The following is a 27,721-nucleotide window of genomic DNA, read 5'->3' on the forward strand; positions in this document are numbered from 1 at the left end:
ACAGAGATCCACTTGAAAAAAGTGCTTCCAAAGTCGGTCAGGTGAATAAAAATCAGAGGAGAAGTTATGATGCGAATTTTAAACTTATGGTTGTAAATGAAGCTGAGAGAACGAATAACGTGAGGGCAGGAAAAAAAATATGATGTGACTGAGTGCAACGTGCGACGCTGGCGGTCCCAGAAAGATGAGCTAAAAAAAACGCTCACAGCCAGAGAAGGAGCTCACAAACTGGTCGCTTCACAGAAATTGACAGAAGGGCGTGTGAATATGTGAATGAAAAACGTAATGAAGGGATGCCCATCACGAGGGCAGTGATACAGCAAAAAGCACTTGAAGTAGCCACAGAGCTTAACATTCCCCGCGCCGAGGTCAAAGCCAGCATGGTGCCGCACAGTGATGCGCGTCATGGCCTGTCCCTCAGGCGCAGGACAAGCCTCGCTCAGCATCTGACCAGACACCAGCTTTTTTTTTGACATGCCCACCTCTGTCACGGTTCACAAAAGAGGAGACAAGTCTGTGATTGTAAAGTCCACAGGGAACGAGAAGAGCCGGGTTACCGTTATGTTAACGTGCCTCGCCGATGGGACGAAACTCCCCCCCTATGTGATTTTAAAACGGAAGACTCAACCCAAAGATCCTATGCAGCCTGGCATAATTGTGCGTGCACAAGAGAAGGGGTGGATGGAGTCCAGGCTTGTGGTGGACTGGCTGAAGGTTGTGTGGGCCAGACGTCCCGGGGGACTTAGACGGAGGCGAAACATGCTGGTGCTAGATGCTTTCCGTGGACATCTGACAGATGAGGTCAAGACACAAGTGAAGGAGCTGAATGGTGACTTGGTGATCACCCCGGGTGGAATGACAAGTCAGCTGCAGGTCAGTGTAGTTTGAGTCATTTTATTGGGAAATTGAAAAGATACAGTAGAATTTATGATAGATGTCTACATAACAACAAGCTATAGGCCTATAATGGTTTTTTAAAAAATTGTTACAGGTACTGGATGTGGTCGTTAATAAGCCATTCAAAAACAATCTGCGGAAGAACTACACAGCATGGCTGCTGGCTGGTGACCATCCTGACACGTACTGGAAAAATTCAGAAACCTTCTGCCCGTCTTCTCTGTGAATGGATCCTGCAAGCTTGGGCAGATGTGTCCTCTGAGAGCATCATCAACGGGTTCAAGAAATGTTGCATCTCAAATCTGATGGATGGAAGCGAGGATGATTTGATGTGGGAGGAGCCGGCGGCAGCGAGCGACAACGAAAGTGCGAGTGAGGAGGAGGAATGAATGAAAAAAAACAAAAAACTGTTCGTGGTGTTTTTAGATGTTATTGTTCTCACATTTTGCAGACTGTTCTGACACTGTTTGTCAAGAAAATGTGCGCCGTTTATTGCACAGGTTAAGCCAGTAGGCTTATGCTGTTTAATTGCACTGTTATAACCTATGACATAGAGAACTGAAGTGCGTTCGCTTTGCCTATTTGCGGAGTTATAGAAGATTTTATGATTTCCCCCCCCCGCATGAGCACCAACGATGTTGAAATGTACAGGGCAAAAAATGAATTTTTTTTTATGCAAATGAAATTTTGTCCAAATAAAAAGTATTTTTCCAAATATTGGTCTTGAAAAAGAGGGGTCGTCTTATATTCGGGTCAATACGGTAATTAAGTAAATATTAAAATTCTGAGTTTGAATTTCTTCTCCAAAAAACTACAGAGTGCCCCTTTAAATCTGCACTGACTGAGAAGTAGAAAAGAAAATGTTTGATTCATCTCGAGAAGCTCAGAGCTCCACACAGCAGCTAATCTGATTGAAAGTGGTTGAATTTCTCTTTATAGGAAACAACAGCTCTGCCTCATCTTTATTCTGTCACTCACTCACTACAACACGAGGTTGCTTTGATCGCCAAAGGCAAACTATAGGCGATACTCCACCATCCTTTGACTTGTCAGAAAAAAATCACACCTCCGTTATCTGCGGCCCGTCAGCCTAACGCTGACCCCGCGCCTCCCCTCCCTCCGTTACCTTGTTGACGGGTTGTTATTTGATCAGAGAGGCGATGCATAGATCACTTCATTACGCCGTCGCTCTTTCCTGTGTGCGTTCCCTCGTGGTCAGCTGAGGTCAAATCCTCTGGTCACCTCTCGGCCGACCTGTTATACTTCCTCCAATAAAGCTCAGTGCGGACAGTTATAAAAACTCCCCGCGGACGCCCTCCTCCTCCTCTGGTTGTTGTTTTTTTTTCGTTGTTTGCTGTGATGTATCGGCCTAATAATCAGAGCCACCGAGCTGACCGGGAATATATTGTGAGACAGTCGGCGGTGTCTTGGGAGAATCTGCTTTATCGTGGTGAGTACATTACATATTATTGAAAGAGTAGACAACATGCACCCTGAGGCTTGTTGGCTGGAGACAGACTCGGGAGGACGTATAAATCTGCCGGTGCGGTTTTCTTCAGCTTGAAGACATTGTTGACAAGAATATATTGTATCCTGATGTTAAGTTACAGTATGTGATCCACCTTGTGTCCAGTCTGTCTGTGAAACACTCGCTGCACGTTGTTTTTCTGCTGCTGCTGTTTTGTAGGATTGCTGTGAGTGTGTATGTGTGTGTGTGTGATTGGTTGAGAGGATATTGTACCAAGGAGCTAAACTGTCACCACCAGCACTGGCACAGATTTCCGATTGCTCTGAGAGAACAGAGCGGCATATTGGCTTTTTACTACATGGAGGATTTGGCTCTGACGGTTTGATGAATGTCTTGACACATCTGTGACCATTATTTTAGAGCACTCCAGAAAAATCAATAGTGTTTGCTTCGGCTGCCCAAGGCAATGATATCCATGAATGCTTTATTTACCTCTTTATGCGTGAAGATTTGAGGCGCTATTCAGTGTTAACTAATGAATGAAGTGCCCCTGCCAAACACTCCAGCTACGGTGCACAAGAGTATCTAATCACCTCCAAATGTCACTCTGGCTGTGTCCCATTCATATTCCATTCACCCTCCGCCTCATCAATAATAGGTAAGAAGTGAGCTCTGCGGAGGCTCATCGGGGGAAAATGTGAGTCCCCGTGCCCCCTGCGAGAGCCCGCGGAGGCCTGGAGGCGACGATGGTCGCTAGCCCCGTCCTCCCGCTCCTCCGAGTTAATGAGGCAGATGTCAGTTAGGCCAAAGGAGCTTTACCTCTGTGCATTGAGTTTAGAACCAAATCAGGACCCACCTCCGTAATTGGCACCTGATGTGTCGGATGAGCTCGCTACGCTGACATTCATTACACTTAATAATGCACTCTAGGCTCCGTGCAGCCCTCTCTAACCAGCTGTCTGCTCGCAGCCCTCATGCCATTAGGCTTCAAAGCCACGGTGTCAAGCATTGCTTTTGACACAAGTCCTCTGCGGTGGAGGAGCATGCGAGCACAAGCTATTTGTCCACCAGGCTGTCTCGCCCGCTTGGCCGTCCATCACTCCACTGAGCTGGAGAGAGCCATGTTCGGCTGAAGAGTGATTTCCTCCAGCCTGATGTAGAAATACCCAGGATACAGGCAGCACTTCCAGAAGAATGTATGATTATGGCAGGCTGTCATGTGGGCAGCATCAAGACAGCCTTATCTGGCTGAACCTCCCTGTCATCAGGTGTGCTGCTAGTGAGCCGTGCTGGCTCCTGCTGCCAATCAGAGCCCAGCGGACCGGTGTCCCTGCCAGGACGCAGTCGCATATCCCGAATCCTGAACACTCTGCTGGCCCGAGTGGACCAGCCTGTCCTCTCCAATCAGGCTAGAGAGTTCCCCAGTATTGCTGCGTGTGCAGGAAGCGTGTCTGGGGAGAGCAAAGCTCCTTCAGCTGAAGGATTCAAGGCCCTGCTCTACTGGAAAAAAAACAAAAGAAACATGACCGTCTCCAATTCTGCCCCCTCCACACTTTACTGGCCTGGCAGGCAGTCGGTGAGAGTGCTTATAGCCTGACCTGCTGTATGCATGTGTGTAGCTCATGCATGCTTTAGTCCTTCAATGTATGGTTAACACAGATGAATATTCTTAATTTTGTGCAATGACACAAAGATTTAGACATGGCCATATGTGGGCGTGGTCCACATACTGACTCAGCTGGCGTAGACTGCAACTGGGCACCGTTCAGGCCGCGCCCTTCCAATATCTACGTGTTACTGTTTTCAAAATCACTGTTGCTACGGGAAACAACAACAACAACAACAACGTCCAAGCTAGCAACCTACACTCTGACAAATGGCAAGTTACCACAACGGGCTGGCCACATTGGATGCTTGTGTAGTGCGTGCCGGCTGCGCTGCTGAGCTGCTGCTGCTCACACTTGCATGTGTGTGTGTCCACAGAGGCAGCGTTGCTTCATGTTTACCTTTTATCAGTAAATATGATGATGCGATTTTCCTTTATCCCCTTTATCCCCGCAGCCACACTGCCAACTCACGCCGGCAGTGTGGCTGCTCTTACCTGTTAACATGGATGACGAAATGCCAGTGTGACCAGCCTGTTACACCAGCCTGGTCGCTAACAGTATGAACCTAAACAAGCTAACAACTCTTACCTTTTCTTTTAAGGGATTTAGCTATTGTGATGCCAGGACTCCCCGAGTGCAAAACAAGTTCACTCCAACAGTATTTTACGTGGCCACTGTCACTACATCCATCTATAACCAAGATGATCCTGGTTGGTTTAAAAAAAATACAAACCAATTCTGATTCCAGCAAACTTAAAGGGGCATTATGAAGTTTTGGAGAAGAAATTCAAAGTCAGAATTTTAATATTTACACAATTAATGAGGTAATAATACAAATTCAGAAATATATATTTTTTTCCATACGTGAATAAACAAGCTGTTCTCAGAGGAAAATAAGGTCCCAGAACACTGTTTGAAGCTAGAAAGGTGGCAGGGTCCGCCACATATATACAAAGTAAAACAGTGTGAAACTGTGTTGGCCGTTAAGCTCAGTTTGTTTATTCAGTTCATTCAGTCATGAAAACAAAGAGAGTTTGATTATTTAGTTTGTTTAGACATAAAAAAAAACAGGCAATGAAGATTTTTCTCTTCTGATTAAAACTTCTTCCCCAAAACTACAAAGTGCACCTTTTAAAGGATAGCACTGTTAAAAAGTAAATATATTGCAAGTGAATGAAAGTGGCATATGGATATTTTCTCAATGGCCACTACATGACACGACAGGCCATCACTCTCCATCGCTCCTTGTGGTCGTGTAAAAACTGCAATATTGAAATATGCAAATGATGTGCTGAGCAATAACATGGCCGGAAGCTCCAGAGTCAGTGAGAGGCTGGAGACAGCCTGCCTCTTTGTATCCGTATGTCTGCTCTGCAGCTGCACGAGCTGAAGCTCCAGACTCTGTCTGCTGAGTCCGACCAGACACTGATTCATTGTCAGCCTGATATCACTCACTGTATGAGGCAGAAGGGAACAGGTGTCTGTAAAAATGCATGCTGCAGACTCTGACTCTGCTTCTGACAGAACACACACCATGCACAGTAACCTACTAGTGCTAACAATGCTAATAGTACAGCTATAACAAGTAGTCTACAGTTGTTGTTAAGATAAGCTGCTGCCTAGACTGGTGCACAACTTAATAGTGTTTTTATGCATGTCTTCCAAGTCCTGGTAGCTCGTTAAAAGTACTGAATGGAGAATCCTTTTATATTTATTTTTTTCATGATCAGCTTTTCCCACATTTGTTGGACGTACCTTAACACATCTGAGCTGGAGCTAACAGCTCAGCTGCTAACAGCTGGGCTCCAGCACAGGTGTCACTCCCTCACGTCACAGGAAATTAGCGTAAAGTTTAATCTTTCTCAGCTTCTCCACGGCGTACCACGCAAGACTTTTCAAGTTTTAATCGCTGTGGGAGACACCAGGGTATTATTTGAGTTATTTTGTAGTTTTATTTGGGGGTGTTAAAGGGCAACTTCACCAATTTTACACATTATTGACAGTTTAAAAAGTGATTAAAATATAGACAGCAGAACCGTCACCTTTTTTTATTTCACCCATTCTACTTTCATTTTAAAACCTGAGGCAGGTTATCAGATTACATGCAGTTTCCTCTGGAGCAACAGAAGGCTTTATGTACCTCTTTTTCCTAAATGCAGTAGTACCCCCCAAGACCTCTCACCATACTTTAACATGGAAAATTGGTAGAGTTACCCTTTAAGTGCAACAAGTCTGGCTCAGTAAAGACCAATGTAAAAGCTAAAGATGTGATATGACATAAGATTTCATGTGGAGTTGTACACCTGATGAATATTCATGATCCATAAGACTTTTGGTCTCCAAAAACTCCTGAGGGAAGAACCTGACTCTGGAGCAGCTAACTGCTCCACTATAACACCTTGCACACAGTTACCATTAGCACCTCCTCCCCCTAGGTGCCCCTGATATGGACCCCCAGCATCCTTATGACATATTATAAAAATAATTTTCTTCCCCTGTTAGACCACCTTAAGATCCCCTTGCCCTGGCCTATGCGTATGAACCACAGCCTTACATGAAGTCCCTAGATGTTACAGACCAAACCGTATGTGCATCCCCACCATTTAACCCTCCAGCATCGCCATGGCTGTTTTTGTTTGTATGACTGGTTACACTAATATGAGCCACATATCAGTGACTTTTTACTAATATGATGGTAGCTGATGTTTTATTGCTAATTCAGCTGAATGCAAAGGTCTTGCAGAGTCAAGCAGAGTGGAGTTAGAAGCTCCATGTGTTGCACTGCTATCATCAGATCCATTTCTGATGCAATGATGTTATACAATCACACAATAGCATTTTTTTGTTTGATCTCCAACAACCGTTTAAGTTTATTGCCGAGACAAACTCTGACAAAGAATGATTTTATAGTTTTAATCATAACCAATTTATTTCCATCTGAGCTATTCAGAGAGAAAGTGCCTCACATTACAATGGTGCATTATGTATTTAATCATTAGCGAGGGAGTGAGTTAAATGATAGTTGAGCGTCTTGTGGCAGGAGGATCGTTGAGAGGAAGATATCGGATGCAGATGATTTTTGTCTCTGATATTGAACTGCACAATAAAGGCTGTCAGCAAATTCTGGGCAAAGTGGAGCAGCTGAGACAAAAGGAAAGATGAGAGGCGTAGATAATGACTGGTGTTGTTTTATTCATTCGCGCAAATGAATGCTGACCAGTGTTTGTTTGTGTTGAACTCATTGTGTTTGCAGTCAGAACTGTGAATTGTGAGTGTGTAATTAATTCCCTTCTGACTGCCAGCCAGCTTTGGCTTGTGATGTACAGGGAGGAAAATCGAGTCCGGTTTGCTCTGTCGACACAGCGCGGAGAGCAGCAGTTGTTCGGGTGACTCCCTGACCCCTTTTGGAAAAAGACCTGATGAAGTGCACTTTTCTAACTTTACAGCTACAATATGTCTCCTTAACAGATCGAGAAATAAGATTTGCTTCCCTCTGTCACTGTCTGATATAACAAAAGTGATCAGGTTTGCATCCTGTTCAGCTTTTTTATATTATTAGAGCTTTCTCTCTGAAACAAAATAATTAATCTGCATATAAAATTACATATTTAATAGTGCTATGCAACTGATTTGGTATGTCAAGAAACCACACAATGGTCAGTAAGTTATTACAAATATCAATGTTCATTTTTAGTGATGACAGCGATGTGCTGCGCTCTCAGTACACAGCCCCACAGCTAACTCAGTAGCACAAAGCACACAGCCCCTGACCCAAAGAATGAGCGAGCGGCAGCAGCAACAGCCTCCTTCAGCGGCTAATGTTAGCACAAAGCACTCCCCTATAGTAGTAACGGGTAACTGTCATAGTTAGTGATGACAGCGATGTGCTGCGCTCTCAGTACACAGCCCCTGTGCCTGCTCTTCAGCAGCTAGCTAACTCAGTAGCACAAAGCACACAGCCCCTGATCCAAAGAATGAGCGAGCGGCAGAAGCAACGGCCTCCTTCAGCGGCTAATGTTAGCACAAAGCACTCACCTATAGCAGTAATGAGTAACTGTCATGCCGGGTACCCTTTTCAGACTGTATGTTCGTAGTGTTTTTTTTTTTTTCACTTGTGTTTATATGATTGTGGCATTTAACAGAGTTGCTTATTTATGTATTTATTAGACAAAAAAAAGCTAAGAGCAGTTATTGAACGTAGCAAACTAGCTGCTAACAGTCCTCCCTGCTGGTCAGCAAGAGCTACAGGGCAGTCGGCATCTGTGAAGTCAGGCAGTGTTTGGACATGTGTTTTGGTGGGTTGGCATTTGGCTTTTTCAGTTGGATCATTTTACAATTTTTGCTGGTTTCTTCAATCTTACCAACCCCACCTTTAAAGATTTAAAGGAGAGACTTCAAAACCCCTTTTCCAGGTTGTGTAACAAACCTTTGATGTTTAATATCTCAGCGTTGTACACCCAGATTCTTCTTCATGTTCCAAATTCACAGGTTTAAATATGACATCCAAGGTTTCTGAGTCAATACCCGTGTCCCTGCGGAGACAGATTGTCCCGAGTTGTCTCTGAGAGAACAAAACTTCTCATGAAAGAGTTGAGCTGAATAAGATGTGATGCACACCTGCTCGTTTTCCCAACCAGCTTTGTACATAGCAACATAGCACTTTTTGGGGTGTGGTGAGCTATTTTTGCAATGAATCTTTGTTTTTTCTATTTGTTCTTGTCGATGAAGTAACACTCCACACAATCCAGACTGCTCAGGAGTCTGTTTAAAGGAACAGTTCGCCTCAAAATGAGCTTCCTTGCAAAACAGTTGAGAGAAAAGAGTTGCAGCATTGTCCTTAATAACTGAGGGACTTTAAAACGACAGCATCATAATATTGCTCCATACAGCTCGTCTGGTGTAATCCAAGTCTCCAAAAGCCCTCCAAAATTGTTTCGAACAGACGTTATTTACAACCTCAACATGTGGTCGAGCTTTTAGCTTTGAAGCTACGGTGGAGATATCGGCTCTGAAAAGGGTGTAAATAACGTCTTACTGAGAACGCCGCAATGATGATTCCTACGGACTATGAAACAGAATTTCTATCAGCGTGGTGGTGTGAGGATAATGACTGAATTTTTACAAACTGTTCTTTTAAAGCCATGATAGCGGCGGAGTTCAAGGGGGAGCAATAGACTGAATCCCCGTGACGCCTTGCTAACAACAGTAGTCACTTCTGGATACAGAGCTGGCCATTGATTTGCATTGCAGAGTTATGTGAAATATGCAAACTCGGTTATTTCTGTTGTCATTTTATCTGTAACAAAGATCTATATAAAACATGGTGGTCCAACCTATCTGACGTTTCTGCTGTGCCTGGTTTATGCACTGTGTTGCTTTGCTTTGCTACCCGACAGCAACATCCCAGACTAACTCCTAGTTTTGGGTAAACTTAATGAACTTGTAAAGGTTACACTTCGAAATAACATAACGATAAAGAAAAATTGAATCATACGTGAGCTGGTGCATGATGCAGGACGTTTCTCCCATTGCAAACAAACACTGTGATTGGTTCTAGACTGGTCGCTCGGTCCAGCTTTGGTCCAGACTAATATATCTCAGGAAGTCTCATTATTATATTCACCATCATAGAGTGTGTTTGATCGATCCTTAACTTTTCTGTAGCACCTCCACGGGGTCGACATTTCTTAGTTTGTAATGTCGTGACAACTCTGAAGTGACTGACAGATGAAGATGTCAAATAAAATCCCAAAGAAAATAAAAAATCAGTGTGTAGAAATCGAGCCAGAGGAAGAAAATGGGAGTAAACTGACGGCTAATTTGTATTCCGGTGTCCTGTTTATAGCTACATAACAAATCAATGACCCCTTCGCACCAAAGATGTTCCCAAAATCAAAGCATGACCCCGAAGGTTTCGTCTTTAAAGCAGATTGACATGTCTGGAAAAGATCATTTACTCGCTTCCTGTTCTTCGTGAAACATTTAGGTGCTCTGTATTTCGTAGGCGGCCGGCACAGGATGAGCAGCCGAGATGAAACAGCCGTGCCCTCTGTGTACTTTTGCCCTCTGTTAAACTTGGCAATGAGCTGCACTTTCAAGTCTGCCGAATGTGGGTCACACAGCGCTCTGCTTGTGGTCTCTGTGGTCTTGCTCTGCATAAATAACAGCACATCAGTAGCTACATCAAACAAGCTCCACAGGGCTGAGACAAGACTCACTGTGCCAAACGTTGGTGTAGACTTTCTTGTTTCTTCAGCTCAGTCCACCAAAGGCTTGTTTTTGGACACTCGCTGAATTGTTAAATTGTTGATATCGGCCCAAACTCTGTCTGGGCGAGACGGGGAAGACTAAAGACTGAATTAAATCTGAACTTATCAATGGGGACGCTGCTGCTCTAATTGCAACTAACATTAACTTGTACTACATGTTCAGGATGTATAGAGCCGAACAATTAAATATACAGCGTCTCTGGTTTGACAGCATTAACTCTGTCAAGGCTGAAACCTGTCTTCCCCTCGTATTGTATCTGTCTCGGGAGCTTTTGAGAGGCCGCTCTATGGAAGATAATGAGGCCGCCAGTGGAGAAGTAATGTTGAATAAGTGGGATCCTCTCCTGGCTCTTGTTAAGTGTCAGTGAAATGGAGTAAAACCTTTGGCAGAGCTGTCCACGGCAACATGAGGTGAGCACATTTTTATTAAGGCCTTTTTAAAGCCTGTCTTCAGAACATCTTTGTCTGTCATGGTAGAGAAATCCTATTTGGCTCTTAAAGCGCTTTAAAAGACAGTTTGAGACACAGATTGTTCATGGCTGCCACTCTTCATGACATTAAGTAGGAAGCTGACCTGGCATGAAGGTCAAAGATGACAACTTCAAGATGGAATTTTTTTTTGCAGAGGAAAGCTTAGTGCTTCCCGGTGGAAAAGTCAAAGCTCTGAAGCAAACAGAGAAGCACCGACAGCAGGACTGAAATACAGGATGAAGGTAATATTTACTGCTAATGTGAAGCACGGTAAAGAACACTGCATTGCACCATAGCAACGGCGCTTGTGGTCATTTCCACTCTTCAAAACATATGGTTGAGTGTGTTTTGATGCAGTAACGTACGATGCAATATATAAAGGGAGATTTTCAAAGGGACCAAAGCAGACGAGCTCTCAGATGAATGACTTCATGTGCACAAAAACCTGTTCAGAAAAAGGTTGTTTTTATTAATAGTGTGAGACAAATGATTAGCAGGAAGACACATGTGAGACATGAGGAGGCGAGAGAGCAACAACAACAGAAATACAGATACATCTAATTCATTAACAGGAGGTACCATTAGATTAACGCACGACTGATACTTCTCTTTTTGGGCTGATGTGATGCAGATATTAGGGATTTAAAAAAAATCTGATATTGGTATATGTGCTGATATACACACATTTTTTGCAATGACCCCTGAAGTGTGTTGTGTTATTAAACACTTGTGACAAAGATATGTTATGAAGGCTATTTTACAGATACTGAACGATAAACTTTTTGTAAACAATGACATCGTTGCTTCAGTTCACTGGGAATTTAATAATTAGAAATTACTCCAAGCATCTTTTTCCAATCTAAACCTATACGCCGATATCGATATATCTGTGATAGGCCAACACTACTTTAGATTTTATGGGTATGTTTGTTAATATAGTTGAAAGAGAGGGAAAAAAAGATAGAAAAAGGACCCAAAAAAGAACATAGACTTGGTATGTATTCTCCGCAGGGCCGTGCAGGGAACCCCCTTTTTGGGACGCTGCTGAAACGTCTTGTTGGTGCAGCCGGTGGAAACTTGAGCGTCGTCTACAAACAGCCACGATCAGCTCCGGCGACCTTATCGCAGCCATGACTAGAAAATGGTTGTTCTTTACCAAAGTGTCAAAAGTCGACTATATGACTGAACAAGTGTTGAGCAGTTGCAGATGGAGGGCACATTAAACCAAGAAACACTTGTCATATCCATAATCTAAGCGATATACTTTGAGTCATAATTGTGGGTTGAGTATCAGTGAAAGCAGCAAACTGCAAATAAAGCCTCACTTCTCATCTACATCCTTTGACAGTTGTGGCATAACACAAAGCCTGCCTGTTTCCTCCTCTTTGAGATGCACTCTCAGACGCTCTTTACCAGATTTTCCCTCGCTCTCTGTCTGTCATTCAAATTCTGTGCTGACTCGACACTCCTCCTCCGAGAGTGGAGACATCAACAGATCCATAGGAGAGATCAGGGCGTTCAGAGACACCCCCACCACCACCACCACCCCTCTCTCTCTTTCTCTGTCAGCTTTTCTTTCTTTGCTTCATGTGTGATGCAGCAGCGGTGTGTTTAAGCAGGCAGGCTGCAGCCCAGCCGCCTTTGAAACGGCATATTTGATTGCAGCAGGCTGGTTGTTAGGGGCTGGACTCAGCTGCTGGGACTGGGCTCAGAGAACAGTGCAAGGTCAGATGCACAAGTATTTCTCTCACACATGACAACACACACACACACACACACACACTACACATATTTTCCAATCTTAATTAGCATTAATCACTGGCCCTTTTGTAAATGCTGCTGGCTGCCAATTATCAATGATTACGCACTGTTAGCCACGGGGAAGGTGAGGAGGGTCAAGACAGGCCCTTTTTTCACTGGACATTATTCAGTAGAAAGCTGCACTGTAATAACAATGAGAAGAACGTTTGTCACATATTTATAATAATGAGCATTTTGCGAGAAACGTGTCATCAGCAGCAACCTCCCTGGATCTCACTCACATGGATTTTTGTCGTTGTTTGCCGTCTCTCTGACGACAGACAGCGTCGGACTGATGAAGTTCAATGCAGTCGTGCTAATGTGAGTTATTCTACAGTTAAAAAATCAGTTATAAAATTATTAATACAATCAGCATTCAAATGGTACATTAAGAAACATTAAACCCATTAAACTCCCCAATTAATATTTATTTTAACTTTCACTTTAACTTTTCTAGTTTCTTTTCTTTGCAATTTAAATGTTTTATTGCATTTATTACATTCAGCCAGAATTCGAAACAGCAGCAAACGAAGAGAAAGCATCAATTCATCGGTGCATTTTAAATATTCACATAAAATAATCTTGGCTGAGGAAGAGAAAATATCCCCTTAGAGTTTGGAGCTTGTGGGTTTCTGTATTTTTTTTCTTTCAACAATGAATTGATGAATGAATTTATAAAAAGAGGATCTCAAGACTCATTTAAAGTTGGGCCTTTTTAGTATTTCACTTTTCTAATTTGTCTAAAAAACTGAAGATAACCTGCGCTGTTTCCTGCTTTAACATTCACAGTTTTCATTTCATGATGATTTTATTTTAAAACGGCAAATTAACGCTATGTTTTATCTTCACACATTGAGACCCTGACACACACTCCACTGCCCTGCCCCCCACCCTCCACCCCGGACACATGGTACTTCGGCAAACTACCGACTCCCCCGTCACGACTCTGTCAGTTGGCTTCTCCGTCTCTCTCTGTGTCTAACGAGGCGTTTCTGCCTTTTCCAGATCGATGTAACATCTGATGTCCATCCACATTTCAAAGAGCCAAAGTCACAGTATTTCACTCTGACTTCAGAAAATGAACTTTGTAATCTTCCTGCATCTTTTGTGGCAGATTATTGTACCGGACTGCTGTAAATTTTCTAGGTGTGCCAAAAAACTTGTGTTGCCTGGGAGTGTGTGTTTGAGGAGGCAAAAGCTTTTATTATTTAATTAATTGTTTTGGATTGATGCTCTAATAAAGCGAGTGTACGAGTGAGAAAAGTGGTTTTAGCGTTGACATACTCACACTTTTAGCAGCAATTTTGGTTATCTAGTCATATATTCTTACTTTAGGGCTGCAGGATGGAAACGTGCTGTTTTGATGTCAAAATATAGCTTTGAAGTTCATCTTAGCCTCATGCTAACTCTTGCAATCTGTTAATCTCTTTGTTTGTTTACAGGCCTGTTAAAAAGTTGCACCTTTAAAACATTAAAAAACAGTTTCGATGTTGACGTTTGTATTGTGTTGCAGAGATATCTAAGTTAGCATGCTAACCAGCTAGTCCCTGGCCGGTTTGTACCTTAAGAGGTGATAGTCAGATAATAAAAATTCAAAGTCAGCTGCACGATTAACTGAGCTAACTTGCTAATAGCAGCCACAGTTAGCTGTTACTCTGGTGATATCCTATTTGTTTGGAGTATAAATTCAACAGGTATCCAATTCTTACATATGGCACCTTTAAGCAAACCTCTACCTAATGATTTAATGAGGTCCAATGTGTTGCAGAGTGCAGCAAAAAGTTAAATTGAGGGTCAGAGCTTAAAAGTGAAGTTGGCTAATCAGACCTCCTTCAAAACAAGTTAAACAGCATTTATTCATTTATTAAATTAAACACTGCAACACATATTGTATGTACCGTGTATAGTAAACTTGCAGGAGTTTTCCAAGCTGCATTATTTCTGTCAAATAAAAGTCCAATATTCACTCTCATTTTACCTGATTTTGCCTTGAACAAATCCTGATAAAAAAAAAAAAAACCCAACTAAAAACAACAAGATGTAGCTGAGAAATGAAGAATTGGCTGATAATCCTCTGATGGTTTCATCACTACAGGCGACTGCTTTCCAATTTCATTCATATAAAAACAGTGCAGCTTTTAATAATCACTAAACCTTAAAAATAGTAGCTTGTGTTTCAGAACAATGTTGCTTTTTTTGCCTCCAATTTCCTTAAAAACGTATTTTGTTAAAGAAACAAATGTTTCCAGGGCGGCCGTCGTGTTTCTTACAGTTTGACAATCAAAAGCATGAACCAATGGAGCTCTGAGAGACATGCCCCGTCGTCCAATCAGATGTAGCCGGTGATGTTTGAGCGAATAAGAGATCTGCCAATCATCTGTTGAAATGACTTCTCTCTCGAGCAATATGCCTATTCAGCCTTTGCCAGACGACAATAAGCAAAAACAAAAATTGTGTGCCGGTGTTGCCAGGCGACAGTCATTTTTGCCTCTCTGGTTTGTTCAGTTCCCCTCAGCCTGCCTCACATAACTCGTGTTCAGGCTGTGGTTTCCACTGTGGAGGGAGTAATAGGAATAGTTTGGAGTAGGAATAACCTCCTTCTCTTGTGTGATTTTTGGTGCAAAATGACAACTCCAGACAAAAAACCCTGACTGCTTTCATTCTGAGGGACTGAGATCAGAACTTGACGGTTTGCTGTTGATGTTTTTCAGATAGCTGAATTATGTTCTGCCATCAAACTGTGCCGTAGTTATGCTGCAAATATCCTGACGTCTCATTTACATTTGGCTAGGTATCCACAAAAATACAAAAAAAAAAAATACGCCAGGACTCAGAAACACAACAGACGGCACCAATAGCTGTTATATTTGATTTAAAAGTGTTTCAGGCTGGATTTCTCTCTTTCATATTGGCATTACTTGGATCTTTGACAGCTTTTTTTTTGAATGACATGAAAATGGGGTGGCAATCCAATCGTAATGGCACACATTTTAGTAATGAGCTTAAAAACATTTGCTTATCTTCTTAACTGCTGAATAAAGATGGAGCCGTGCCCCCAGTTAAGAATGCGGCACAGAGCTGCGGAGGAAGAATAAAAAAAGAAAAAGATAAATAAATAATAGAAGCAGAAGGCAAAGCAGGGATTTGAAACTCATTTGCATCGCACAATTGATTTCTCGCAACTACCCTGTCCGCAATGTCAGTCATTCCCTCTTTTGAGTTTTAATTAAATCCCCGACTGAGTTCTGTTCGAATTTCTGATTTGAAGCAGCAGTCAATAGCAGCAAAGTGTCCAAAGATTGGGGCCCCGTTCACTAAATCAATTCCAACAATGCTTCCAGGCTTGTGCCTCTGCAGAGGGAGTTGAGCTACACAATGGGTGTCAGAGGAGATAATATCTACCCGCTTGTAACCATCCCATCCCTGCTGGGGGGGAACACTTCAAAAACAGGCCTATCAGTTCCCCTTCCTCCTCCTGCCTGCTCGTGATAGGATCTCATTTTACATAATTATAATGCGATGCCGCTCATAATGGACGGTAATGAAGATTGAATTATCCACGTTTTAATGGATATGGAAGCACATCGCCTATATATTACACGCTAATCCCTCCTACATATTGCCTGATACCGTATCATGTGTAGGTTGGTGGATGTACTACTTATTATATTCACACTTAAGTACATAATACAACATTAATGCTCATATATAAGGCACATAACACACCCGTTAATATAAATATACTGATGAAATGCAAAGCCTCCTGCCAACTGGATCATAATTACATCCTACAGGAAAGCTCTGTGTTAACCTCTGGTGATAGGAAATATGAGGTTTCCCAGACAAAGCCGTGCGGTAGCCCACATGAATAGGACCCACTGAGGACCCAGGTGCCTGCTTCCGCTCATTACGCCGCACCTCCGGCAGGTTTCTGTGTTGCATTTTTAATGAAACAGAGAGAGGGGGGGTAGCAACAGCTTTCATTTCACAAATCTCGCATTCCTTCACACGGCGAAGTCATCTGTCAGAGATGATAAACTCCAATTTGGTGAGAGGTCAAGTGAAATATTAACAAGGGCCTCCAGCAAACCACTCTATCAATTACTAAATGATATATTCATAAATCAATGAGACGGAGCTGACAGCTGAAAGACGAAATGCTTCGTTGCGAGGGAAGATTGGCATATTGGCTTCTGGAGAAAATGAATATTTTCCTTCATCTTTGCCATCTTTCTTTATGTTCACGGCAAAAGTTACCAGTTTCCTCTGATTTGCCTCCAGATGTCACGTTGCAGTCGGGACTGTCGCTGCTACAGCTTGGTGTGACCGCTAACCTTTGGTGGCTATTGTTAGCAAACTTTCGATAGATATACAGGTGATTTTGCTGTGAAACCTCTAATTGTGCTATCGTATGGTGAAGTTTGAGACGTTGGCGTGCACCAAGGCAGCTTGAAAAAGGGCTGGTCTCCATGTTTCTGGTGCATTTCATTTACGCAAATCAGACCAACCGTGGGACAGAGTGATGCTACACGCTACGATTTTGTCCTTTTTCAGCATGTATGAGGTGCAGTTACAGTTTCATCCAACAATATTCCTAAACACCGATTTGTCCTTAGGATCCAAGCACAGAAAAGTGCAGCATGGCTTACTGATGATACCATGTAACTCAAAGTTTATACTCTTTGTTCTTTTTTGATACTCTCATGTGAAGAAAACAATGCATATGCTGTATACGTATGTGAAGATTCACAGTGGTTGCAGTTCAGACAAAGCTGTACAGGCTCACTTTAATGTTACGTCGTGGTTAGTGCTGTCATCTAAGAGCCAAAAAAGGTCACGAGTTTGATCGCTTGATATGTGCACGCAGCGGTGGAGTTTGCTCATGCAAATCCAGAGAAATCAAAGTTCAACCACATAAAATGCGGATTGGAGACGTCTCTGATGGACCTGTCACGTTTGTTTGCTTTCCACCATGTGAATGCTTTTTGCAATCGGCTCGAGTCCGGTGACCCTGAAAAACTAAATGTTGCGTGGACTACAAAACAGCATGCTCCAATTACTGTTGTGCCGCAGTGGAATCTGGAAAATAAAAAATTCAGCCGGGCCAGAGGGGTTGCATTAATGCATAGAATCTGTTTTCTGTCTGTATCTGCGATTGTGCGAGTACACTGGTGGTGGAAGCACCTTGAGAGTTTTTCCTCCGTATAAAAGCAGAGTGTTAAATAAGATTTATCAGAGCCGCCTCAGCTCGGGGTTTAGAGGCCATTTCCCCCTGAATCCCAGTGTGGGCCCTCTGTGGCCCTCATCAGCCAGCTTGTAAATAAATCAGCCCCAACCGTATGGCTCTCGTCTTTTGAGATTCAATTTACCTCACGACCGCTGAGCCGCTGTGCACTTTTTCTCACATCAGGAGACAGCAAGCGAGCTGGACAGTTAGAGTCTAAAGGGGTTGGGGGTGTTGGAAGGTGGCACGGGGAGCCAGGCTTACGACAGAGTCTTGTGTTTGACAAGCTCCAGCGTCCGCCAACCCCCCCCCCCCCCCCCCCTCTGTTTGACAGGGAAAATGAGTCGGAATTGGAGCTTTGTCAGGCAGTCGCAGTTGGTAATTAGTTTCTGGCCTTTCAATTTAAGTGTGCCAGGAGACGGCACAGGTGACGCTTAAGGCATTTGCCATCGCTGAAAGAGTGATCAAAGCCGTTCAGTCAGCCAGACACGTTTCTATCGAAGGGGCTGCGGACCTTTTCAAACGAGGTACAAGTGTCTCAGTTTAGGGAGAAAATCATCTCTGTAATATTTGATTTATGTTGGTTTTTATTCACGTCACACACTCTAAAAGTCCACGCAGGCTTCAACTGTGTTTGAAGGTTTTTGTATCTGTAGTAGCTGTTGATCTTTTATAGCCCGATAATCAGAACAAATTTGGTTTTTAAATATTTTTTCTTTCTTGCTCGCCTTCATCATGTGACTTGTAGAAGTCGTCTTCTTCTCTCTCCTTACTTTATGTTAACGCACATTACTTCCTTTCCCTTACTTCTGGAGGGAATTGTATAAAAAGAGCCATATTTTCTCAACAGCACTCAAATTAAAGCAGAGAGTCAACACCTTTACCTCACCGTCATTGTTTCATTTCAAATCCAGTGTGCTCCAGCAGAGAGCCAACACAATGTAAAAGTGCGTCACTGCTCCTTTTTCCCCAGCCTGTGGAGATAAAACATAACATCTACCTTCTCCAAAAAAACACATCTGAAGTCTCTGGTTATAATTTCACTAAGAGAAATGAAGAGAAGCAAATTAATTTTGTGACAAAACGCTCTTCAAACACCTTGGATCATCAAACAGAGAAACATTAGAGCGTAAAATGAATTTAATTTGTCTTATAAGATTACATAACAAGTTTTTTTTTTGTTGCACGAGGCTTGTGTCGATGAATCAAACATCCTGACAACAGATCTATCTACGCCCATCCGCCACCCCAGGATTAATTTTAAATCTGATGAGCCTGTGATCATAAAGGCGAGGTTGGCTTGCCTACAGGACAATCCATGGCAGGGATACATTCTGTAGTAAAATGTAAATCAGTGTCATCAGTATTTCTGGCAACAACATTTTCTACAGTGGCTTGAAGTCTAATAAAGGGCGGATTGATTCAGCAGTATTGTGAGGATTAGGACAGCAGACACCTCATGTTTATACATGAGACGCAAATGTAATGCTGATGAGCCAGCAGCTTACTGGTAGACCCATCGGTATCCATTATAACTGCTAACAATGCTAACAAGCCGTTTCTCAGTGAACTGTGAGGCCGAGAGAGAAACTTTTTTGGGGTCTTTTTTCGGGGGCACCTGGGGAAACAAAGTAACATCATCAGCATAATGTATCGTGTATCGTATCGTGAATAAAACGTGGCTGAGTCACGTAGATAGATCTTCAGCAGCTGTTTAACAACAAAGACAACGACTCCCATGATCCAAAGTACTTATATCTTTTGTTCTGGTTGTATTATTATAATATTATTACCCCTAGTGGCAGGAATTGCATACTGTGCCTTTAGCAATATTGTGGCGATAAAACTTGACGTGTAAAAAGTGTTGTTGATGTTAACATTTCATATTAAGTTGATTAATAACTCCTTTATTATTACACAGATTGTTGTTTCATATTTCCCAAACTTTACACATATTCTACATTATTATGAGGTTGAATTCTGCCTTTCAGTCACAGAAATTATTTATTTCATATTTCTTTAATCAACACCTACATGAGCTGCTGATGCGGACGGTATCTTCAGCAGCTGCACAGTGAAATATCACTGAATGGCTCATAGATCGAAGACAACACCTGAACGCATGTTGGTGGGGAAATGTCGCTCCTGGCCCTGTGAAAACATGCGTCACATTGCTACAGCCGTAGTGTGATCTTTTAGGATTTCACAGGTTTTTCATCTGTCAGTGTGTCGACACGGAAAGATATGCTGAGCTCGAATAAGAAACTGAAGGGGTGTTGATGGGTTGAATGTGTGAAGATTCAGTGACGGTACTGATGTCAGGTTCAAGCTGCATGTCCAGTCTTTCTTCTAATGTATTAATATGTTGTGTTTTGTCATTTGTTTCTAATAAGAGACAAGGTGTTAAAGTAATAGTTTGGCTTAGATGACCGTCAGCTCTCCCTCTGCGCGTAACACCAACAGGGAAGCAGAGCGTTGTACTGACGCCTGTCGTATTTTAGACGTAACACGTAACAAATATCTATATATCCGTTAAACTGACGCTACATTTTGAACATTTTGGTGCTTTACATTGCCGTCAGACAGCAGCTAGAGTCCGACCGAACAGCTCATCTGCGACGTGATACAGCGGACGGTATCCGGCAGGTACAGCTGCAATTGTGCGTAGGAATACGGACGTTGTGCGGTTGAGGGAATGTAGAGCCAATGAAAGGGCTCCATCCATCTTCCATCTTTCTTCCATCCATCTTTGTGTCAATGGTCTGACCTTGTATCTGGAAATATGCACTATTATATGTATATATGTCACTATTTAGGCTGCTTTAAACTTTTTTATAACATCATATATTTATAACATACTTTTATGATAAAGGCAGTGAAGTCTGTTGGGTTCCGACATTTATTTACTTATTCCAAACAAACTTCTGTAGATATTAAACATCATTTTTTCTGAGCGGAGGATTTTTCTGAGGAAAGAGGCTTTTCCAAGCTTTCTAGGCCAAATACATATTGTGTGGTATCAGTCGGCAGTAGGTTATATAGAGCGGCAGAAGAAGCGTTAGGAATTTGAAGGGAGTTGCTGTAAACTCATAAGGTTACCAAACATCCAAAGACAAAAATATGTTTTATTGTTTTCTTCTTATGTACCGTCATTGAAGAAGTGCTGCGTATCATGAGTGGCAGATATTTGATATTAAATAAAATGCCAATATCGACCCGTCGCTCCTTAAGCAGGTTCTTCAGATAATACAAAAAGAAAAGCATCCCACTCTGAGAATAAGCAGAAACGGGATATGCGAGCAGCCCCGAACATCAGGATTTTTGCTTCCCAGTCTCTCTCCCCTCTCTCCCCGTTGACCTTTCTGGGAAGTGCAGCGGCCTGTCAATAACTGTCAGAGGCTGTCTCAGACAATCAGGCCTGTAAGGCTGCTCGGGCCTCTGGTGTAACAGGAGGATCTAACAGAAACAACCTATAACTGACACAGCTCCAGATCTATGCTCTGTAATCACTGGGGAGCCCACCTCTCAAGCTGCAGCCTCGCCAGCTGCCTGACAGCGGACACATGTGCTGTGTAATTGCTTTTCATACCATTCAACCTTTTAAAATTGATTACAGGCCATGTAAGAGGCTTTACTGAGGAGCGTACAGTCGGCGGTTGGGGGGGTGGAGTGGGAATATTGTTTGACAATGTCATGCTACAAAATGTGTATCTGTAAACAATGTGGCGAGCTCCTTCTTTTAATGCAGTGAGGCTGCACACATTGACTCATCACCCACAAAGGGACTAATCCCCTCCGGGGCAGAACACCTAGCAGATGAAAAAAAAATGAAAATCTTTTGCTAGGAGTTATTTTCTTCTCTGTTACTTAGCAGACACAGCTGCTTTGCTCTGATGTCTTTGTGCAGGTGGGCATGGTGGTAAAAATATGACCGTGTGTACATCCTGTGTATGTACGTAAGGGATACCTGCATGTGCTTGTGTTTGTGCGTTCAAAGTTGGGGCTGTGTAGTTTTGTGTGTCCTTTTATTGTCTGTCTATACGGTTAAGAACTTCAAACCCAGAATTTTAATATTTACAATATTAATGAGTTAATAATACAAACTCAGAAATATATTTTTATAACTGAATAAGCAATCAGAGGAAAATCAGGTCCCTAGACCACTGTCCGCCAAGTATGACATTGTGCTGTCCTTTAAGGTCAGGTTGCGATTTTTCTCTTCTGATTTAAAATGTCTTCCCCAAAACTACATAGTGCACCTTTAAAGTAGTAGTTATGTAGTTGCCGTCTCCTGTATATGAAAAATGATTTGTAGCGTGTAGCTTGTAGCATGAAGGGCTCTTGGACAGATTGCAAATCTGCAAATCACAACCACTTTATAAGTCTGGATATTTTCCAATACTATTTGAATTTCTGCATGTCAAACTGTGGTGGTGCCAAACTGAAGCCTCATCATCTCAGCAGAGTTTTGATCATTATTCCTTATTATCTCTGGTGGAGCATAATTAGCTGCATATGTGTGCATTCACATTTCCATAGCCACACTTAAGTTTGAGAAAAAAAATCATTGTTAAAATAGAGCCAGTGTTTGAGCAGCTACATGTGTAGACGACCCAGGAGGAATACTGGAGTATATTATATATTTTCTTTCCATGGCCTCTTCTTGGCTTCATTGACGGGACAGGTGAAGAGTGACAGGAAACAGGGTAAGAGACAGGAGATGACATGTGGGATATGGCCGCAGGTTGGATTTGAACCCCGGGCCACTGCAGCCGGGACACATCCTCTGTACACGGGGCACACACTTATTAAACTTTACTACCATCTACTGGATTTTTTAAGATGTAGAGCATTTATTTCCACCGAATGCCCTCTCACAACGAACGTGACGAAGGATTTGTGGATCCGCCCCGGGATTCAGATACGCTCCCAAAATTTGATGGGTTCTTCTTTGGCCCACACACAAAGAAACTGAACCATGAACATAACTTCCTTGGCGAAGGATATTTCCAACAAAAAGTACAATATCAACTAATGTAGTCCTGCGTTATTACGTAATGTTATAGGTCCTTTATTATTTATATTCTACAACACATGGTTTTACAGCCAAATGCAAGCTTTAGTCCTACACAGTAAAAAAGATATATATCACTGATGCTGATGGGTAGCAGCGTCAAGCCTTGTAAAGCAAAAAAGGTGCGAGGTGAGTTAATGCAGCATGTAGCTGATTGATTCAGAATTACTTTGGGCTGTTGTTGTTCTAGCTAAAAGGAGCTAACTCGCTAACTAGCAGAGAGAGAGAGGGTGGGATTGAAAGTTTAGAGGGTCACATCATGAAATAAAAAAATGACATGAAGGAAAAGTTTTGCCAATATGAAACAAAAACAGACTGTTGAAAAAGCGTATTTTGAAATAAAAATTGCAAACTAGTATAAAAATGAATGATGAAATAGCATTCGCTCCATTGTTACTAATACTGAAAAGTTCAGCTCAAGATTGCTGCCTCTCAGTTTGGTTGTTAGGTTTGTGAAATGTAAGAAAAACACCTTCAGTTCCTTGTTTTGTCCAAAATTCAAAGATATTCAATTTACATAGAAGGCTTAGCGAAGCAGCAGATAATCTCATTTGAGCTGCTTCAATTAGTGAGTATCATTTTTGCTTAAAAAATTACTCCAACAATTAATCGGTTATCAAAATAGAGCCAACAGATTTTCTGTCAATAAAGTAACTGAATGACTAATTGATGTTTTAGGTATTTTTAAGAGCAGGCTACCTAACAAGAAACAGAAATCAAACTACAAAGACAAACAACAGAAGAAGAAATTATATGAATCTGGCCGGCGAACTCGTGTCGCAGTTTCCCAAAGGAACGTGAACACAGCGGTCTTTCGTTCCTCAGGACTGCACAGTAACACAGTGATACCTAAATGCACTGACATGGACAACAAGCAGAGCAGATACTGTGGAGTTTTTTTTAACTGCGCTGGTATTAACTGAAACCAGAGGAAGCCTGTGAAGTAGAAAATGCATCCTAAAATAGAGAGTGTGCTTTGGGGAAATGGTTGGCAATGATGTAAATTGTACACAGCTTAGCATGCAAACTCCTGGTGCCTTGTGATTTGAATCAGATTTCTCTCTTAGAGTTCATATCGTGGTTAGCGTGAGAGAAAATGTCAGTGATTTTACCAACAATTATCACAAATGGGACTGTGTGTTATTTTTTGACTGTGTGTTCAGAGCTGTCCTCGGCGTCTCCAGCACCTATACTGTGGAGTTCACTCAGCGGTCTTCCAGTCCTGTCGTGTGCAGCATTTTTTTGTTCAGCCACTCTTTCTCCTTTAGTGTCAAGGATTAGTCTGACATCTCCCCACTCTCTGCCTTTCAAATGAGGCGGACTCCTGCTGAAAGGCTGAGAGGGTACTCACCATGTAAAGCCGATACTCACACCGCTGAGGCTGACGCTCCTCATCTTTGCCCTCAGCCTATCTCAGCTCCTGTAAAAAAAAAAAATCCATGAGAAGTCCCGAGTGATATTGCAGATGTGAGAGGAAGAATGTGTGGTTTTAAAAAGGACTTGGGCTGTAGAGGGGTTGTGTGAAATAGTCATGTCCGACTCAGTCAGGAGACCCGGCAAAGGAAGCGTACAGCGCTGTCAGCTTGATCTTTCACCAAACCCTTCTCTTCCAGTGTCCATTTTTAGGAGGGGTTAGCAAAGGACTAACGCTGAGGCAAGCTGTCAGTCTAGTTGCAAGAATGAGGTTGTGGTGTTAAGACATGCCAGTGCCAGTTAATACAATACGAGTCTTGTTTTGACATCATTTACTTTTCAAAGAGTAATTGTTTCAGAATCACATTCAGCTGGGCTCTCGCCAAATCCCATTTTTCACGCCATGCTAATATTTTGCAGCTGCAGATTTCTGTGTAATTTACTTCAGATTTTTTGAAGCACTACCCGATACACAGAGTAACAGCTCTAATACAGTTCACATAAGAGAATGAAGTCTGTTTTTTCAAACATTAAAGGTGCAATATGTAGAAATTGGTCATTACTTACTGTGTATCTTTAAGGAAATTGAAACAAAATACTGATGTAGCACGTAGTCTCATTAATTACTCATTTTTTAATCATTAGATACTTTTCTGTGCCTCTCAACTGAAACATAATACTAACTAGTGACCCAGTAGACTCATTAATTACAAATTACTTATCCATTAGTTACTTTTTGTGCCCTCTCAAGTAAAAGGAAACGTGATACTGAGTAGTTACTCATTACTGAATCATTAGTTACTCTTTCTGTTTAGATTTCTTCACATTCTGGTCATAACTTTAGTTTTTTTAATGTTTTCACCTAAAGTTTGTGCAAATCGCACCTTGATTTTTAGCCTGGCTTGGTCTGGAATTATGATTTTGACAGGAAACAGGAAGGTTGACTTGAGGTTCATCCGGGTCCCCAGCTTGCTCAACTATCGTACAGATGATGAGCACAGAGCGTAAGTGGGCAGGACTTAGGAAGGGTCAATTCTGAAATAGTAATTGGATGAGAAATAAATGCTCAAGAATGAAGAAACCCCATTACCCCCTTCACCAACTTCACAAAATTGTCAATATGTTGTTTGTGGACCTCGAGGGATGCATTGCCACTAGCAGAGCTCGTTTCCTAACAACTGGTTTTGCAGTAAATATAATCCAAAAGTCCAAAGCTGCTTCTTTAAAGCTCCATGACTGTACACTCATCATTAAAACCTGTAATGCCTTAGTCCTTCCTTGCATAACCAAACAGGCCTCGTAGCGCTCGTCGCCCTGGCATGTCTCTAAGAGATTGTTGATTTGAATCTGTTTTTGTTCAACATGGTCCCCTGGCTCCCCGGCATTGTCAGCCAGCCTGAGCCGACAGTGCCGCCGCCATGTCGTCTGTGTCCCTGTATGCAGATTGATACCCAGGGTATTTATCAGCTGCAGGTCCGCTGCACTGAGCCTCATGTTAAGTCAGGTGGAAACCTGTGACTGGCAGCAAGCAGGGTGAGGGAGCATTTTAGAGGCAGTGTTAAAATTAACCAGCATAATGAGGAAATAAGTGACTTATTGGCGCGAAGTCATTTCCTTCATTAAGGCTGATATTTATGAGCATCCATCACGAGTGGAGCGGCCAACGTTACGGCTCCAGGTTTATGGAGCGTGGATTGTCACCTTGTTCCAATTATCTGCTACCTTTGAATCTGCTGAACGTTTGAACACCAAGAGAGAAAAAAGGACGTGGCTCATCATTAGTTGTTGTGCAAAAGTGAAAAGGCTCGTCTGGGCTCTGCAGTGTCGTACTATTTTTATTCATCATAGCAGCAATTAGCTGATTAGAGTGGTGCCGGGGAAGGTGCTGGATGGAGGAGGATTACATGCCCCTGCCATTAAATGTGTGAGTGCTTTAAATTATGTTGAAGCAGTGTTTCTCTCTGGTTGAATAATTTCAGTTTTATTAGCAGCCTTCCGTGTGAATTTGTGAAAGCGATAAAAGCTGTTTTCTTGATCTGTAGTCAGCGTCGGCAATCATGCTTCTGTTTTTTGACATTCATTATCAGTAATTAACAGGCTAAAAACAAAAAAAGAATTAATAACATAACGCTGTCCATCAGAGTGGTTACTGGCAGCTATGTGTTTTTGAATTTTGAGGCAGTGTGTCTTCTCAGAGTTACTATAAGGCAGCAGTTGCTCGTTAGCATACCGCTCTACTGAACTCACCCTTCACCACCGACCATACATCTACGTGCTGGGATTGAAAGGATCTTCGTCTCAACACCACACGAAGCTGCGTTCAGCCTCAGAAACTCGAAACAAAGTTAGCTGGCTAGCAATACTGAGGATGTTAAGCTAAGAAAATGCAAATAACAACCTCGTGGTTGTGTTTCTTTTCTAATGTCTTTCTTTCAGATGTGTCCGAGCGTCTTGGGTTCACCTTTACTGAACCGGTTTAATAAGTCAGTAATAAACGGAACATGGAGGCGTAACGTTAGTGAAGTGAGGAGCAATAAACTTTCAATTTCTCTCCCACAGCTTTGTGTGGGAGGCATTTCAAATCATGACGGTACAGAGCTCAGTAGTCAGTGACAGTATAGTTTACAAAGTAACTATGTGAAACAATACAGAATATTAGAGGGAACTATTGACATTTCTTAACATCTTAACTTAAATCAACATCCACATGCACACGTGTACTGGATAGCTCAGACTTTTGATGCCTCATATTGGCTTTGGTTGAACTTTATTTATCATCTGTCTTTGGTGATGTTTAGCTGTGAACCTCTGAAAAGTGAACTGTTACGGTGCTAATGAAGCTGCTGTGTTCTTGACTTTTTATGTCAATGCATGTTTGACTTTATGTAATCCTTCAACTAACTCATAACATGCGGTAAAATAATAAAAAACAGGGACCATGAATGTTAATTTGTTTGCTTCTGATGTAATCATCCTTCACATTATCCTCCTTCCAGGGTTATTTAAAAGTGATTTACTGCCGACATCATACAGTATTACAGTTAATAGTAGCCATTATTTACACCACGTGTAAGTACTTCTTTTATATATTCATGAAGCAAAACTAAATCTTTTTAGCGGTGTTGCAGTTCATGAACTAGTCAGACTGTAATCTGCTGTTTAAAGATGCTGCAAGATAAGCGGCTCATGTAAAAAGCTGTCTGCTCTTTCTGATTAATGTGCACTCAGCGAGAGAGACTTTGCTTTTTACGTAGAAAACATCTCAAAAAAGTTTGCCTGAGACGCAGCACGGTGTGCAGACAGGCCACAGCGATGTTCTTTTGAAAATAGCTCTCCCACAGATACATGTTGACAAGGCACGGGTCGCACTAGACTCCACAAAGTACCATGAACATACAACAGTTTGCCTAAAGATGAGGATGATAATTACCTGCACGATGTTGCAATAAATTGTAAAATAGAGGAAAAAAGGCTGTTTGACGCTGAGGTGGCATAATT

At 42.2% G+C, this 27,721-nt stretch overlaps 1 protein-coding gene across 1 annotated transcript in view; it reads left to right on the forward strand.

Moving 5' to 3' along the window:
- The first annotated feature begins 759 nt into the window (after nt 1-759).
- The window catches only part of LOC140995715 (netrin receptor UNC5D-like), a 114,689-nt gene continuing 87,727 nt past the window's right edge, over nt 760-27,721 (forward strand). Inside the window, exons 1-4 of the mRNA XM_073465792.1 lie at nt 760-862; nt 1,138-1,263; nt 3,634-3,941; nt 5,350-5,407. Of these exons, the coding sequence (XP_073321893.1) occupies nt 760-862; nt 1,138-1,263; nt 3,634-3,941; nt 5,350-5,407 (595 nt within the window). The remainder of the gene's footprint in view (nt 863-1,137; nt 1,264-3,633; nt 3,942-5,349; nt 5,408-27,721) is intronic.

The sequence above is a fragment of the Pagrus major genome, chromosome 5, assembly GCF_040436345.1.
Source record: "Pagrus major chromosome 5, Pma_NU_1.0".
In the NCBI taxonomy this organism is placed as follows: Eukaryota; Metazoa; Chordata; class Actinopteri; order Spariformes; family Sparidae; genus Pagrus; species Pagrus major.